The sequence below is a fragment of the Halictus rubicundus genome, chromosome 1 (assembly GCF_050948215.1).
Source record: "Halictus rubicundus isolate RS-2024b chromosome 1, iyHalRubi1_principal, whole genome shotgun sequence".
NCBI classification, from domain to species: domain Eukaryota; kingdom Metazoa; phylum Arthropoda; class Insecta; order Hymenoptera; family Halictidae; genus Halictus; species Halictus rubicundus.
The window spans coordinates 16,922,979-16,938,564 of NC_135149.1; the positions used below are offsets into that span (position 1 = coordinate 16,922,979).

At 42.9% G+C, this 15,586-nt stretch overlaps 1 protein-coding gene across 1 annotated transcript in view; it reads left to right on the forward strand.

Annotated features, from left to right (window-relative positions):
* The first annotated feature begins 15,263 nt into the window (after nt 1-15,263).
* The window catches only part of LOC143355665 (neo-calmodulin), a 113,665-nt gene continuing 113,342 nt past the window's right edge, over nt 15,264-15,586 (forward strand). Inside the window, exon 1 of the mRNA XM_076790726.1 lies at nt 15,264-15,493. Within this exon, the coding sequence (XP_076646841.1) occupies nt 15,455-15,493 (39 nt within the window). The 5' untranslated portion in view covers nt 15,264-15,454. The remainder of the gene's footprint in view (nt 15,494-15,586) is intronic.

Consider the following 15,586-nt stretch of genomic DNA (forward strand, 5'->3'; position numbering starts at 1 on the left):
CTAACGATCAAGTACAAATTATTTGAGGGGGAGTACGAGTGAAAACAAATTACGTCTACGTCTAATTCTTAGGTTCCGTAGTCGCGGGGGGGGGGTTTGGAGAAAAGTATTTAACGGGCTAGAGAGTGGGGGGTTGGAGGCGGTGGAAAATGGCGAAATCAGTCGTGCGCGTATTTTCTCGGGTCTCGAGGTCGGTGGCACGGAATTTTCGGGGGTGTGGACGATATCCGAGGGGGGAAGAGGGGCGTACACGAGTTTTCCAAAAACATATCTTCGCGATAGAACGAGAGGTATACCGTGAACGAGAAATTATACGATTTTAGATTTAGGTGTCTTCCGATGGCGGGAGTTTTTAACATATTGCGTATACATTCGTAGAGAGTAAAACCGGAAAGAGAGGGGGAGGGAGGGAGAAAAATTTTTCCGCGGCCGGACAAAACATAATGTGGAGAGAGACGAATCATTTTTGGGGAGGGGAGGGGACTTTGCACGTGGACATCTTTGCTTTCCGAAAAATTCTTTTCGACTCGGGAAAGGCTTAAAGATAGAATTCGTTAGTGAAAATTATCCTAGTCATTTTGGAAACCTTTTAATCATTCTGTGATATACCGACGCGGACGAGCATCAAAGTATGAATTCGGCGCATGCAAAAACGAAAAACGATGAGGGGGGGAAGGGGAATATCTGGGAGAGAGAGAGGAGAAAAGGACATTGGTCGGGGAGAGAACGTTCCACATTATGATTGCCGGCGTGTGCGCAGTATCGCGTGGGGAAAAGTAATTAATTGGTTAATTGAATATCGGGAAATTCTGTGATGTCCTTCAGTTGGGTATACTAGAACGAGAATATTAGAGATATATGGAGAAACCAGAAAAAAAGTATACGGAATTAGATCGATGTTCGGTGTTGTGTAAGTTAATTGTAAAAGAAACAAAAAAAGAAGGGGGGAGAGAGAAGGGAAGGAGGAGAGAGGAGGAAGAAGTAACACGAGAAAGCCGAGACGAGTCTCCTTTACGTCGAGAAAATTGGATCGGACACCGGCGATCCTCGATGATCGATCGAGGGAAGGACCGTCGATCTCGAAATCAATTAGACTGCGGTAGAACGGGGAAATCCCGCCGGGAAAACTGTCGGCGAAAAATCGAGGAAAATCGGTACGATACCAAAGTGGATTTGACTGTTGTTGCGATTAGATTTTATTTGTTTCGCGTTCGTTTCTTTTTTTTTCGTTTTATTTTTTTCTATCGTTTCTTTGACGTTTCTTTTTCGTTCGTTTTTCAAGCGAGACCAAAGCGTGCTTTTTCGCGGTCGGCGGTCGCCTCGGGGTCAATGGGAATTCGCTACGGTGTTCCGACTATAATAAAACATATCTCTTCAGGGTACTCGACCCATTTGCACACTGTCGCGCACAGTGTCGAATGCGAGAAATTCGAAAACAAAAGAAAAAACAAAAAAATAACGAGCGAGAATCGCGACAGGGACACGTACATACACGCGCGCACACACGTACACACAGACACAGAATCTATTCCAATGTGCCAACGTCTTCGAAACAAGGAATTTTAGGTCTTTTACTATTTACACGTGAAGAGAGAAAGAGACAGAGAGATAGAGAGAAAGAGAGAAAGAGATAGAGAGAGAGAGAGATAAAAAAGAAAGAGGAGGAAGGTAAAGGAAAAAAAGAAGAAAAAAGAAAAATGTAGTTAGGGCGGCGCGTCGCATCTTCTTTCGAGAAACGAATATTACCAACATTATTACTATTACTACTAATCGTTCTAGGATTTAAAGCGAACATTATTGTACGAAATATTATCGAAGAACTTTTTTCTGAACTTTAATGCATGGATTTTTGTCTCGTATGCTATCACAAGGAGAAAACGAAAACGGAAGCTCTAAATGGGGAAGAGAGAGAAAGTTAGTAAATGAGAACGAGTGTGAGAGGACGAGAGAACGAGAGAGAGAGGGAGAGAGAGCGAGAGAGAGAGAGAGAGTGAGAGAGAGAGAGAGAAAGAAGATATTTTAAACTATCTATTTTTATTTGCATTCTAAATATCACATGCGTGTAAATATTAAATATCGATAATGTAAGGTAACGTGTACCTCTGACGTGCGAATCCACAGAGGAGAACGATTATGTCGTCGTGTGCGAATTTTGGCATGGGCGTTTCGAATTGTATGGAGTGGGCAATCCGTGTTGGACTGGACGTTGGTTATGGCTCCGCTTATGCGACCGTTTCGCGTCTCGTAGCTTCCTTCTTTTCTGTTTCTGATCGCGACAAGTGAAAGATCATGAAAATGGGTCGACTCACGTTCTTGGTACCGCGCGAGCCCTGACAAACACGAGTCGCGATGTGCGAAACGGGAGCTCGTCGAACCATGACTACGATCGCTATGAATGGTTCCACGAGCCTCTCGGAGCCATCATCATCTGTACACACGCACACGCAAACACACACACACACACACAAACAAACAAACACACATGCGCACGCGGCATTTCCGGTGCTTCCGTTCGAACACGCTACTCGTGTGTGTGTGTGTTTTTCTCTTTGTTTTGATCGAACACGCGATTCGAGCGAGCTTGAGCCGCAAACGAGAGAAAAGAAAACGATGATTTCCTGGCGCTGTGACGAAAGAGAGAGAGAGAGGGAGAGAGAGAGAAAGAAAGAGAGAGAAAGAGAGAGATAGAGAGAGAACGCGATTTACTTTCGAGAAAGGCTGATTTTGTATAATTTTTAAAGACCGGCAAACGCGTTTAAAATTAAGGATTCAAATTTATTTTTTAGTTTCCAGACTCTTTTTTTCTTTTTTTTTTTTTTTTAAAGAACGATCCCTGCGATTATCAGGGAGACATCGACTGATTAGGATTGTTTGTGTGATCATTTTTTTTTTGTTTTTTTATTCGATTGGTTTTAAAAACTTCTTCTTGATCATGTGATATTGTCTTACCAAAGAGCATCGGGAAATTGTGTGGGAGCTAACTCGGGCCCGCGATCGATATCCAGCCTCCGCGATCGGGAAATTCGTGGGAGGAAAAAAAGTGGTGAAGAGAAACAGTGTTTTTTTTTAGCGTAGTTTAAGGGGAACCCGTTCCATTTTTGCATTTATTGCATCAACGATCTCGTGCAATCTCGATCGGATCGATCCCGAGGCAGCTGGATATCGTGGGAGCCCGATTATGCGATGTGGATAATATATTATTAATTCTCGAGACGAACACTCTTCGGTTTCGGTTGAAGGGAGACGAAATTCTTTCGCATTTTTTTTTTATTGTTTTCTAAAATTCGAATTCGAAAACGTGGAACTACGAAGAGAAAGATATATATAGAGAATGAGAAAGAAAGAGAGAGAGAGAGAGAGAGAGAGAGAGAGAGAGTACGAGGGGGAAAAAAAGAATAAGAGAAATGGAGAAGGGAACGCATTCTTCGAATCGATAAAATGAAAATGGAAAATTGTCGCTCAACGGCGACGACGTAATTAAACGAGAAATTGAGATAGAAAATGAAACGAAAGAAAAAAAAGGGAATAAGGAAATACTGTCGAGCGTATAGGAGAAAGACTACTTAGATTTATTTTTATTATGTCTTCAAAAAGACTTTAAATATAATATTTATATTGTGCCATAATTAATATTAAAAACAGAAAAAAACCTTAATTATAAATTAATTGTTACGAAAGTTTTTAAATTTATCGGAAGGGGAAAATTCGCAAAAAAAAAACAAATGAAAGAAACGATAAACAAGAAGCAAACGGAATACATATTATTATGTACTACGAGAATCACCGAAAGCGGAACGCAAAAGAAGTATAAAAAAAAGAGGAAAGATATCACTTAAACTATCTTTATCGATAATTAATTAACCGTAACGGTAGTTCGTAAGCAGATGAGAAAAGAGTCCGCGATCATTTTTAAGCGGAGCACCGCATTTACAAGAGAAGCTAGGATTAAAAAAAGCGATAGAAAACAGGTCGATCACCTCTCCGCTCATCATTGTCAACACTAACGACTTGCGTAGCGTGCGTCTTTTTATCACATTTCTGTCCGAGAGCGAAAAAAGAAACGGGGAAAATTGTAGAAAAAAAAACCGAGCGAATGTAGAAGAACAGCTAGAGAGAGAGGGAGAGTGAAAGAAAGAAAGAAAGAAAGAAAGAGAGAGAGAGAGAGAGAGAGAGAGAGAGAGAGAGAGAGAGAGAGAGAGAGAGAGAGAGAGAAAGCCGCCGTTCTTCCGAGATGAATTTGCACGACAGCTTTCGACTCGATCGACGACGATCAACGATCCACCGGCTCGTTTCTTGCCAGTCTTTTTCCGAGAGTTTGTTTATCGACAAAAATTCCTTGCGCACAGTAATCAACCGTCCCTAAATGGAAGTAATCACGAGAGAAAAGCGAGCCGCGGATCGTGGATTGTCGATCGTTTGGCGAGCGAAGAGCGCAAAGAATAATCGCGGACGGGTGCAACGGAGGCTCGAGCGTCGAGCCGCGTTGATCTCGCGAAACGGCGATTATTGCGATTCGTTGACGCGGCTCGCAGAGAGGAACATATCGAGGACGTTTGGGCGCAGTCGCGAAGATTTTCCGCGGGAAAGCTAGCGAATTCTCGCGCTCGAGCGGCTCCGTTTCGTCGTGCAACGCGCGACACGCGAATATCATCGTTTCATTCGATTCTACATATCGTCTGTGAGTGTGTACTTCCATAAAAGGATATGCGGATCTTGCGTGTCGACAAGCACGTGCATAGAGGCCTGTGCGTCACTGACTTTTTTCCGTTGTTCTGCTCTCCGTGTATTATTGTGTATGAATTTTCGTCTGTACTGTCGAGTCTTCTGCCTGTTCAACGTTATTATTATATACACGTCGGTGATGTTTATTGTCATTGATATCGGGTCACCGGAGACAGTTCGATCCGCTTTTCTCGACGAAAGATTAAGAAGAGATCGAATAGGGAATAGACGGATAGACGAGAGAGAAAGAGAGAGAAAGTGTGTGTACGATAGTTGGCGAGGAGTCGATGGCACGTTATGTTAACTTTTTATGTACATAAATATATATATACAGATATGTACGTATATACATGCATAACAAGCATAAAATATTATATATATATATATATATATACATATTATATATATATGTAGGCCTATTTTGTAAGGATTCTCCTTGGTTTTATTTTTATGTTAATCTTTTTGTCAATTTGTTACAGCGATTTACGAGAGTGATTGTTTAAACGCGTTGAGGAGAACTTACTGGATACTTATTATTATTATTATTATTATAATTAATATTATTATTATATTATTATTATTATTATCATTATCACAATTATTGCTATTATAATCATATTATTGCTATTATTATTATTACTCTTATAATTATTGTAATAATAATTATTAGTACTAGAATTATCATTATTTTTATTAATTTTGTCACAGTTGTTCGGTTGTCTTTTTCTTCTTTTCTTTTATCTCGGGAGTCGCGATCGATCGCGATGTGTGCGCGCACGATACTCGAACGCGGGGGAGCATTCGAATAATGCTATAATTAGATCTTTTCTATCGAAATCGAAGACTGATCGGTCGGGTCTTATCGCGAGATACCGCGAATATATTTGTTATCGCCATCAATTTCTTGAAACCGTAGGGCCACGCGTTTCTTCGCGAAACGCCATTCGGATTGCCGTGAATACTTCGCTATTAACCCTTTGCACTCCGTCGGTAAGGCTGTGGACACATAGTGTACTCCAAGAAAATGATTGTCAACATCAAATGTTACTAATATTAGGAGAAAAGCGAGCCAACAAGAAGTATTAAAATAGAGACATTCGGCATTATGTTTGGGAACAAGTCTTGCGCGCTGTTCAGAAAATTGGCACATTTTCTCGTCCTGTGCACTGTGCCAGAAATTGGCACATTTTTTTAAGCTTTGTGCAATGTTCCAAAAATTGGGTTATTTTCTTAAGTGTACTGGTAAGCAAAACTGGAACAGTCATATCTTGAGAATTGAATTAGACTTCGATTCTTAAAACAGTTAAGTCTTAACTCGCAATGCACACGGAATGATAATTAAAGGTAAAGATCTGCTTTCTTGGATCAAACTGATCACGAGGATTAAAGATTGAGATAAAAAGAAAATTGATCGGAGACATTATCACGAAGAAAGAGCAGCCACTATAATAGAGCGTAAACGGGCTCTTTCCCGACTGAAGTTCAATTCGTAAAGTTAGAATTTTCTATTTTTTCCTCTCTTAGAACACAATTTCCGGTTCGCAGGAGTTTCGGTATGAAAAAGCAGCGTTAAAAGACGTTTCGAGTGCGAGGGGTTGAAAGAGAGATCGCCGCGAGCCACGTGTGCGAAAAATCACATGGATCGTGGCTGGGTTACGTTCGCCGCACGTGTGCACGTGTGCACGTGTCTCGTGCTCCACGTGAATCGGAGACCTTTGCACAGCGGCACACCTGTTCCGCGAATCCGCCCACGCATCGCGATAGAGAGAGACTGTTGTGCTCCGCCGTTTTCTCGCTTCGGTATGTGTGTGTGTGCGTGCGTATGCGTCTGTCTGTCTGTCTGTCTGTGTATGTGCGTGTGTTCTTTGCGGTTCGGTATTTCGCACGTCGCCGAACACAATCGCTAAAAATCGTCGGCGCGTTTCCCCGTTCGTTTGTGACCGAGATCATTCGTTCCGAGAGTGCCGCGCGCGATCATTTAAACAGTAACGAAGCACAAATTATTAAGAGAATAGAAACCGGGTCGTCGGGCAAGCAGAAGGATCCACGTGTTGCAAGCGTCCAATCAGAGTAACTCGATTTCGAGGCGTTTCTTTCGTTCGACTTCCGTTTCGCGAGGGCTTTGGAAATTCCTTGATCGCCGGACAGGATCGTTAGATCTTTCCACAAGTCGTGCCGTTTCTTATTTGACTTTGCTTTAAGATGCATTTAAAATGCAGTTAACTGCATTTTAAGATGCACCGCTGATGTGCGCTCGAAACATTTAGAACGGTACATTCGATTTGAAAAAAAAAAGTGCACAGAATGCTAGACTGTATAAATTTGAGGAAGACGCTATAGTTAAAGACGTCGAATTTACTGTGACCTATATACGGGGAACAGGTTTGAAACGTAAGAAGGTGTCAAAGTGGTTTTCCAAATTCAGAGAGAGTATTGGTATCGATGGATTACAATCTCCAATTGGCGTAGTAGCTTTTTAATGATAACGATAGAACGTTGGAAACGACGCATCAACGACTGAAAGTAAGTGCAAGTATTATTATTTTACGCTTAACGTTAAATAACGACGCGACTTTTGGGAAGACGTTATGTTTGCGATGCTGGTTGGTGGTGTACATTTTCGTTCGACGTATGCTCCACGCGGATTGCTATAGCATTCATACTTAAACGATGTACACACGGTGTGTAAAACACGATTCGGCCGCGTTTCTCCCGCAGCCATACTCGATTCCTTGTCTCGTGCTCGCTTTCCGATCGCTCGTCCGGCTCCAATCGTTCGCAGTCATCGAGTATGTGCATCGCGAAACAAAGAGAGATACCAGAAAGAAAGGTAGTGAGATAGAGAGAGAGAAAGAGAGAGAGAGAGGGAGAGAGAAAGAGAGAGATAGGAATAGAGAGAGAGAGAGAGAGAGAGAGAGAGAGAGAAAGGAAGAATCCGCGCGGAGGATGCAAAAAAAAATCACATGAAAGAACCATTCGCGACGTTGTGGAATCTTTCGTGGACAATCACGGCCCGACTATAATTGTAATTGTAAACAAAGTGCAACACGCTGCCTTGCTGAACAGTACAAGTACAAAACGAATACAAATACATAAAAGAAAAAAAAAACATGTCTTCGATTAAATGATTCCGGTAGTTAAGATATCAAAAAAAAGTAAAAGAGTAAAAAAGTGTAAAACGAGAGTATGAGAAGGAGGGAGAGAGAGAGAAAGAGAGCGAGAAAGAAAAACAAAGTAATTTAGCGAAAAAAACGAGAGAGAGAGAGAGAGAGAGAGAATATGAGGGATGAAAGGAAGAGGAAGAATGAGGGAAAAGAAAAAAAACAAAGAGCGTTTTAATCGTATTAAGGGAAACGGGAGAGACAAAACGAGCCACCGCTCAGTTTGTAAGCAAAGAGAAAGAGAGAGAGAGAGAGAGAAAGTGAGGGAGAGAAAGAGAGTGAGAGAGAGAGAGAGAGAGTGAGAGCGCCGTTGTTCGTAGCCGAGCGCAACGCGCGCGTGGGAAGAGAGAAAGAGAGAAAGGAGCGCGACACGGCGTGCGTTCGTTCACAAAATACCTCAGTTGCCGCGGCCTCAGACAACCGTAAAACGCGTCGGACACGTTCCCGCTGTCAAACGTCCGCTGTCAGAGAAGCGGAAATGGGTCCGCCGGACGTGGCAACGTGCTCGAGTACGCGGGTACGGCGTATCAAGATGGCGGCTCCGTGTCCCACATGGACCCGAGAGAATCGAAGACAGTCGCCACGGATCGTTCGTCCAAAGCAAAGACGTTCACTGCCAAAAATAAAAGAATTTACCGTCGAGGCGCTCCAGGCGACGGCCGGATAGTTTCCCCGCCAGAAGCGTACGCGCCCGGGGAAATCATGGTTGGAGGGAGGAAACGCGCCGCGTCTGAGGCCCGGCAACAACCGATTCTCATCTAAGCTACAATAGTTGTTGTACTTACTTGTCTTCTATTTTGTCACTACATTGTCTGGGTATTAACGCGAGCCGCAAGGCGCGGGCCTCGTTCCGTCCGCTAGCGGAAGTCGCACCAGGCTTGCCGGAAGCGATCTACGGCTGCAGAGTATCGAATTGGTAATCTCATTCGTTCGGGACTGAAATCGTAACTTCGTGCGAGCACAATATGCTTTCACTGTGATTCGAAAAAACGTGGGCGAAAATTGGATTTGTTTGCTGTACCTTTCGAGGCGGATGATTTCGATGATTTTGTCCGGGGTTGAATTCGTTCGAATTCTTTTCGTTTCACAGACCAATATTTCACTGAAAGCGCATCTCTGTGGAAAGTACGTTGATTTCTTACTTAATCTCCACGCTTCGATTTTTCAACGATCAACTGCTAACTAAATCTTGTTATCATCATTTTGCTGTACAAGATTTCATAGGTCACGAATTTATGATTTTTGTCCGTCGAACAAGGCAGGCACCGTAGGCAAAAATGTAGAGGTCGGTCGCGAGCGATTCTCATTAGATTGTTTCGCGGAAGGTTTTCATTTCATCGTTCGAGACGAAGATTTTTGAGTATTTGCTTCCAGAGGAGAACGTTCGATTTGTGTGGATCGTTTCGGGAATCGCTCGATCATGGTCGTCGTGTACTGGAACGCGGCTCGCGCGCCGCGACATCGCGCAACAGTCGCCGTATTATTCTATTTTACAGAATGCAAAGTATAGATATATAAAATAAAGCGAATAAATAAATGAAAGCTATATATATTGTTCCGTTATCGCCGTTATACCATCCGTGTAACATAGAACATTGCGAATAAATTTGCAGTTTATTAACCGACAAACAAAGAGAAACAAACAAGAATCTTCTTCAGTGTGCTCCGTAAACGATTTTAACGAGCTTCTTTTTTCCGTGTATCCAATGATATCCATAATATTATATATTCGCGTAACAGCATAAATATACAAATAAACGAATGGATGAGTGAAGTATATATATATATATATAAATAAATAAATGAATAAATAAATGATTAAATAAATGAATAAATAAAATTATTAAATAAATGAATAAGATAAATGAATGAATAAATAAATAGATAAATAAATAAATGAATTCGGAGCCCGGAAGCGTGTTTCGTCGTCTGTGGACGAGCACAGGGCGTATACCTTCGTTTCCTGATTATCATTGTAACAAAACGTACCTTTTGTCTTTCTTGTGTAAACGAGAGGCGAGTGAGAGAGGTGAGAGAGGATCGCAAGAGAGATCGGATCGATCGGAGATTGATGTGTATTTATCGTGTGTGTAGCATTTAAGCGTGTACGAAGGTCCATCGCGCGATCGAGCGCCCTCGCGATCCACGAGCTCGCGTGGGCGGATGGAGAGAAAAAGAAACCGATTTTTTTCGAGAGACGCGCATCGATTAAAAATATAAAAAAAAATTATGCTCGCCCTGAGGAAGAAAGAGAAAGAGAGTGAGAGAGAGAGAGAGAGAGAGCGAGTGAGAGAGGGGTTCGCGAGGCCGAAGATTTATAAATGAACGAGGCGATTCATCGATCGTGGGGCTTTACGCGAGAAGACCGCGGGCACGATCGATTCCACGATATAGACCGAAAGAAAAGCGATCGGCGGAGATGAAAGAGAAAAAATTATATGGCGAACAATGTCGACATATTTTCTAACGCGCGCCGCGTCTTTAGGCTATTATTACATTAATTGTAAGACATTGCAATTAATTCGTGTATGTATGTAAGCGTTCATTCGTATTTTTCACACAGTAAAAAAAAAGATAATTATTGTCTTTATTATTATTATTGATTGCTTGATTGATTGATTGATTATTATTGATTATTATTATTGATTATCTATTATTATTATTATTATTATTACATAAAAATTCGATAATAGTTGTTGGTGTAATATTATGAAATAAATCTTTAACGATAGTAAAGGAGAAACCCTCAGAAATTTTTATTGTCCACGCGAGCACTCCCTGAACTTTCCGGAAGCGGTGCGAGATATCGAATCGATATATAGAGGGTCGAGGAACACGATGAAAGACGGTAATCGCCGGTTTTTCCATTAGACCGTCGTCGTCACGCGAAAAAATGTAGGAAACGGAAAAGTCTGCGGTCGATGCATCGCACGGAGGTACCGATGGGATTGGCCAACGGTGCACCATGGTGCACCGATGACGTCAACGATAATAACGCCACGCGAAAACCCGGGGGCGGCAAAGCCGCGATCCGTCTTGGACAAGGTGCGTACAGTGGAAGCGCGGGCGGAATAATAATCGAAGCCACCCTCCTCCTTCGGAGAAAACCCGGCGAAACGAGGGGAAATAACGACGGACCGGAAATCGATTTCACTCGATGCGCCACCGGATTATAATAAATACTCCCTCGTTTCCTTAAATGCCGGCTTAAAGCCGGCTTCTGGACAGCTGCAACACCTTCTATCCCGAAGGTGCCTCAAAAAATACCATTTTCAATAATATGTTGGTGTGAATTGACTGTTCTTTGATTTTTGTAGAATCCAATTTCATTTCAATTTAACACTTTCTACCCCGAAGGTGCCTTAAAAAATGCCATTTCCAATAATATGCTGGTGTGAATAGACTGTTCTTTAATTTTTGTACAATCCAATTTTATTTCAATTTAACCCTTTGTACCCCGAAAGTGCGTCAAAAAATGCTATTTTCGATAATATTCCGGTGTAAATTGATTGTTCTTCGATTTCTTAACTAAAATCCAATTTAATTTTAATTCAATCCTTCCTAGCCTGACGATGCTTTAAAAAGTACCATTTTCAATCATTCTCTGGTGTAAGTTGGTATGTAACTATCCAACGAAATAAAAATTGCACTCTAACAAGATACTACTACAATACTGTACAGTATCGTTCCGTATATTTTCACTAAAACATTGTTAGTACTAGCCACTGTGTGTCAGAAAAATTGCAAAGTAAATACCTCAAATAGAAATCCCTACAGAAAGGTCAGACTAAGAGAGAAAAATAAATTAGCAAGTGGGAATAAATTAGCTGAAACCTGTAGAATGTTTTACTGGACACAACTTCACGTGTTCAATTTCGCATGAATAATAAAAGTGGAAAATAAATTTGAACGAGCGTTGTACGACGAGATCTGCAGCTGTCGGTCATTTCGGGCAGTTCCCCGGTAAGTTCACGGTAAAAGAACGAGGGTGTATCACGAAACCACCCCCGAGGAAAGGGTTGTCGGGCCGTGCGTGGCCAGTTTGGAGCTCAGAGAAAATGAATATTTCATGGGCATCGAGTCGCAGGATGCAGCGTGTATTTCGCTTTTCCACTCGGCCGGCCTCGAGCCACCTTCATAATTCTCTCTTTACGGTTGCCGGTCGAGTGCAGCGTGTTAATTAGCCGCTTTAACGCTCTCCCAGGCGTCCTGGTTGTTTATTACGCCCGCACACTCGTTACTTTCCCTTTCCCCATTACTTTTTATCTTTCTTATGTAATTAAAGAGCCGTTTCAAGGAGTTTCGGTGAGGCTGATTTATTTTTACCGTGAAACCGACAGCACTGTGTCGCGGCCGATTAACCTCGGGTAAACGGCATAATGGGACGCCCCAAAATCGGTGGAAATGGTGGCGAGAAGTTTGTTGGCGCGGCTACTTTACTGCGCACCGCGTGCGCACACGCGTCACTGGCAATTTGAAATTCTTTTGTTACCTGTTTGACATTATTTCTGCATCTCTAGCGTCTTTCTTTTTTGCCGTTTGCTCGCATTCGCTGGGATCTGATACAGGTAAGTGTTGACTTATTGTTTATATTATAAAAAATCAGAACAATAATATTACTAAACTGCGGATTTTATACGGTTATAAAATTGTAGATGTATTAGAAGAATTGAATGATGTTGAAAGGGGAAATGAATTTTTATTTAACTCGGACCATTTTTATTTCGCATAAAGGGTTACAGCCTATTAATCACCTTCCTTGAACTACAGGAATCTCTGAGGAAGAATTAAAATTCAATTTCTTAAATTACCATTTAATCGTTTTCGACTCGACGAAACGATTTATTTTCCCCGCCGATGCGCACCAGTAGAAAACCAACAAATTGCGCGCCGCAGGATTAAAGATGCAACGAAGTGCTGATCAAGGATTCAACAGCCAGACAGAGCCAGGAAAAGCGACGATTTTACAAACCGCAGAACAGTTGGACAACGCCAGGGAAGATAGCACCAAACAACCGTGTTTTCCGGGGCAGAAATACAACGTCTTCAGCAACGACAGTTGCTAAACGGGGCTCCGTCGAGCCAGGAGACAAGGGACCGAAGTGTTTAATCCAGTGCTCAAGGACCATCGGGTAAGTTTCCAGAGCGCTCGCGGGGAGCGAGCGTCTGATAAATATTTAAAGAAGCGTCGGAGCATAAGTTGACGGGGGACTCATCCTCTTAACGTTTGCGCGCGATTGAAGCTCGGGAATAAATCCCAAGGCCTCGGCCTCCGGTATTCCGATAGCCGTGGCGCGAAAGAAAAACGTCTAAAAGCGAGCGCGTGCAAGCAAGGACGAGCCACCGCAATATTCTTAACGAGTTTCCCGCAAAAGGAGACGAGAACGAGATCCTCCGAAGGATCCGAATCCACGGAAATCAGAAATCACGCCTATGCCCATACAGAGCAGACCTTCCGATAGTTGAAGAGCTGGAAGTCCGTGGGCGCAAGGACGGGCCGCGATATTCTCAACCCTGTATTCTCCACTGCAATTTTCCCTAGCAATTAAAACCTTCCACTATCGAATCTATAGCACAGTTCTCACCGTTAACGGGTTATTGCCATTCAGAGCCGTCAATTTTAGATGATTTATGAGATAAAAAATAGTTGGGTTGTCCTTGGTCAAACGTTTCAAAATTCTGCATACACATTCGGCTATATTATAACATAATACAGTGTAATTTTTATGCAGGCATCTTCTATTTAAATTACTCCATGATTTCAACGGCACATCACTTCTCATGGCTGCCGTGATACTTCAATAATAGATCGATCAATTCTCTTCAAATTTTGCACACATACGCAGAAAGTATTTGCTCACGAAAGTATTCGAACGCCCCTTAAAACAGTATAACTTTTTTTAAATTGGATCAAATGACCTGACTTTGTTGTGCAATTAGAAGAATTGGTTTTCCGAATGATGTACAAAAAAGATTTTGAAAAAATTGCAATTGGTAAGAAATACACGGTGAAAATAAAAATGGCACTTTTTATACATTTTTTATTTGAGCCTGTAATGAAAATTTAAACTTTGCGTTTTGTAGATCTATGTTAGTTATACACATGCCGAAAATTTCATCGGAAACGATTAATATACACACGAGCTACAAATAGTTAAAAGTGGTGAAAATCAGTCAATTTCTGCTTAAAATCCACAGATTCTAACATGTTTCGATGCGTGCCGTTTTTATCTGCGCCAACCGATTTCGATGAGATTTTCAGTATGTGTACAACTACCATAGATCTACAAAACGCATATTTTAAATTTTCGTTACAGGCTGAAATAGAAAAATTTTGGAAAATTCCTTTTTCATTTGTTCCTATAATTCCTAGCAATTGAAATGTTTTCAAAATCGTTTTTGCACGTCATTCGGTAAACCAATTCTTCCAATTGCTCAAAAATTATCAGATCGTTTGTTCCAATTTAAAAAAAGGTTATACTGTTTTAACGGGTGTTCGAACACTTTCGCGAGCCAGTGTACAAAGATCCCCTTTTTCGGATGAACCAAAATTATGTCAATATCAACGATAGCTTCTTCTTTAATGTTTGAAAATTTTCCAATTCTAGCGAAGGCTTGGCTTATGCGGGACAACACACAAAATGTCAGATGTCATAATCTGAAGTTTTTGATTGAACGACTTGATCGACTCGGTAGGTCGACTAAAAGTTGCCTAACGCGGTTTCAACGTGCAGTGGGGGTATCGGGTAATGGGGGGGGGGGCATAGATACCTACAAGCTTCTCTGTGCGTTCTTCGCGTAGACGAATGGATTCTTATGGATACAGATGCTTTCCCCGAAGGAGGCTGAGCCCCGTGGACCGGAGGCTCGCGGCATGGTGGCGAAAGGGACCGGACGGGGTAAAGCGGGGAGTTCTCTGTCAGGATCGGTGGCGGCCTTGGTACCGCGACCTTGGCACTCCTGGTCTAGGCGTCCGTAAAGTAGGCGCGGTCCTGGGGTACGCGGTGCTATGGCGTTGCGACGAGCGTGCGCGAGAAAGCGCCGGGGTGGTTTCTCGCTCCACCTCGGCTGCTCGGAGACCAGCCAGTCGGGACAGCCGGTCACAGACGCTACTCAGCCCAGAACCGCGTCAACGTCCTGCCGCGAACATCCTGCAGGTCCGTCCTGCACACCCGTATCCATTCCAGACGTTAGCTGTCGTCTCCGTCGAAATCGGCTCTTCTCGCAAGAGCTGGACAAAACGCGCGAATCTATTCGAATCGGAGAGAATTTAGGGAAGCTTTCCTGAAGCGGAGTTCCTTCGGCTCGAAAGAGGATCTCAGAGGGCCGGTTTTCGCGAGCTGCGCGAGCAGGAACACGCCGGAAACAAGGCATCGGCGGGAAGGTCCGGAGACAACGCGCGACCACCTGTAGTTGTGGCCCCGAGCCACCCCTGACGAGCCTCCTCCCACCCTACAGTCGGCACCACCGGTTTCTTGACAGCCGAAACCGGAGCTGGACCACTGATCAACCCAAGGCCAAGGGCGACATCCACGCGCATACCGTCCAAGACTGCCAGGATTACCACTAAAATGAAGACGTCGTCGTTTTCTCTGCGCGTCATGCGACGGGTAAGTGGATACAATTATTCCGTTGCTGTCTTCAGCGGTACACGATCATAGTCGATTTCTCGCTATTACCATCGCACTGGGGGGTTGAATTGT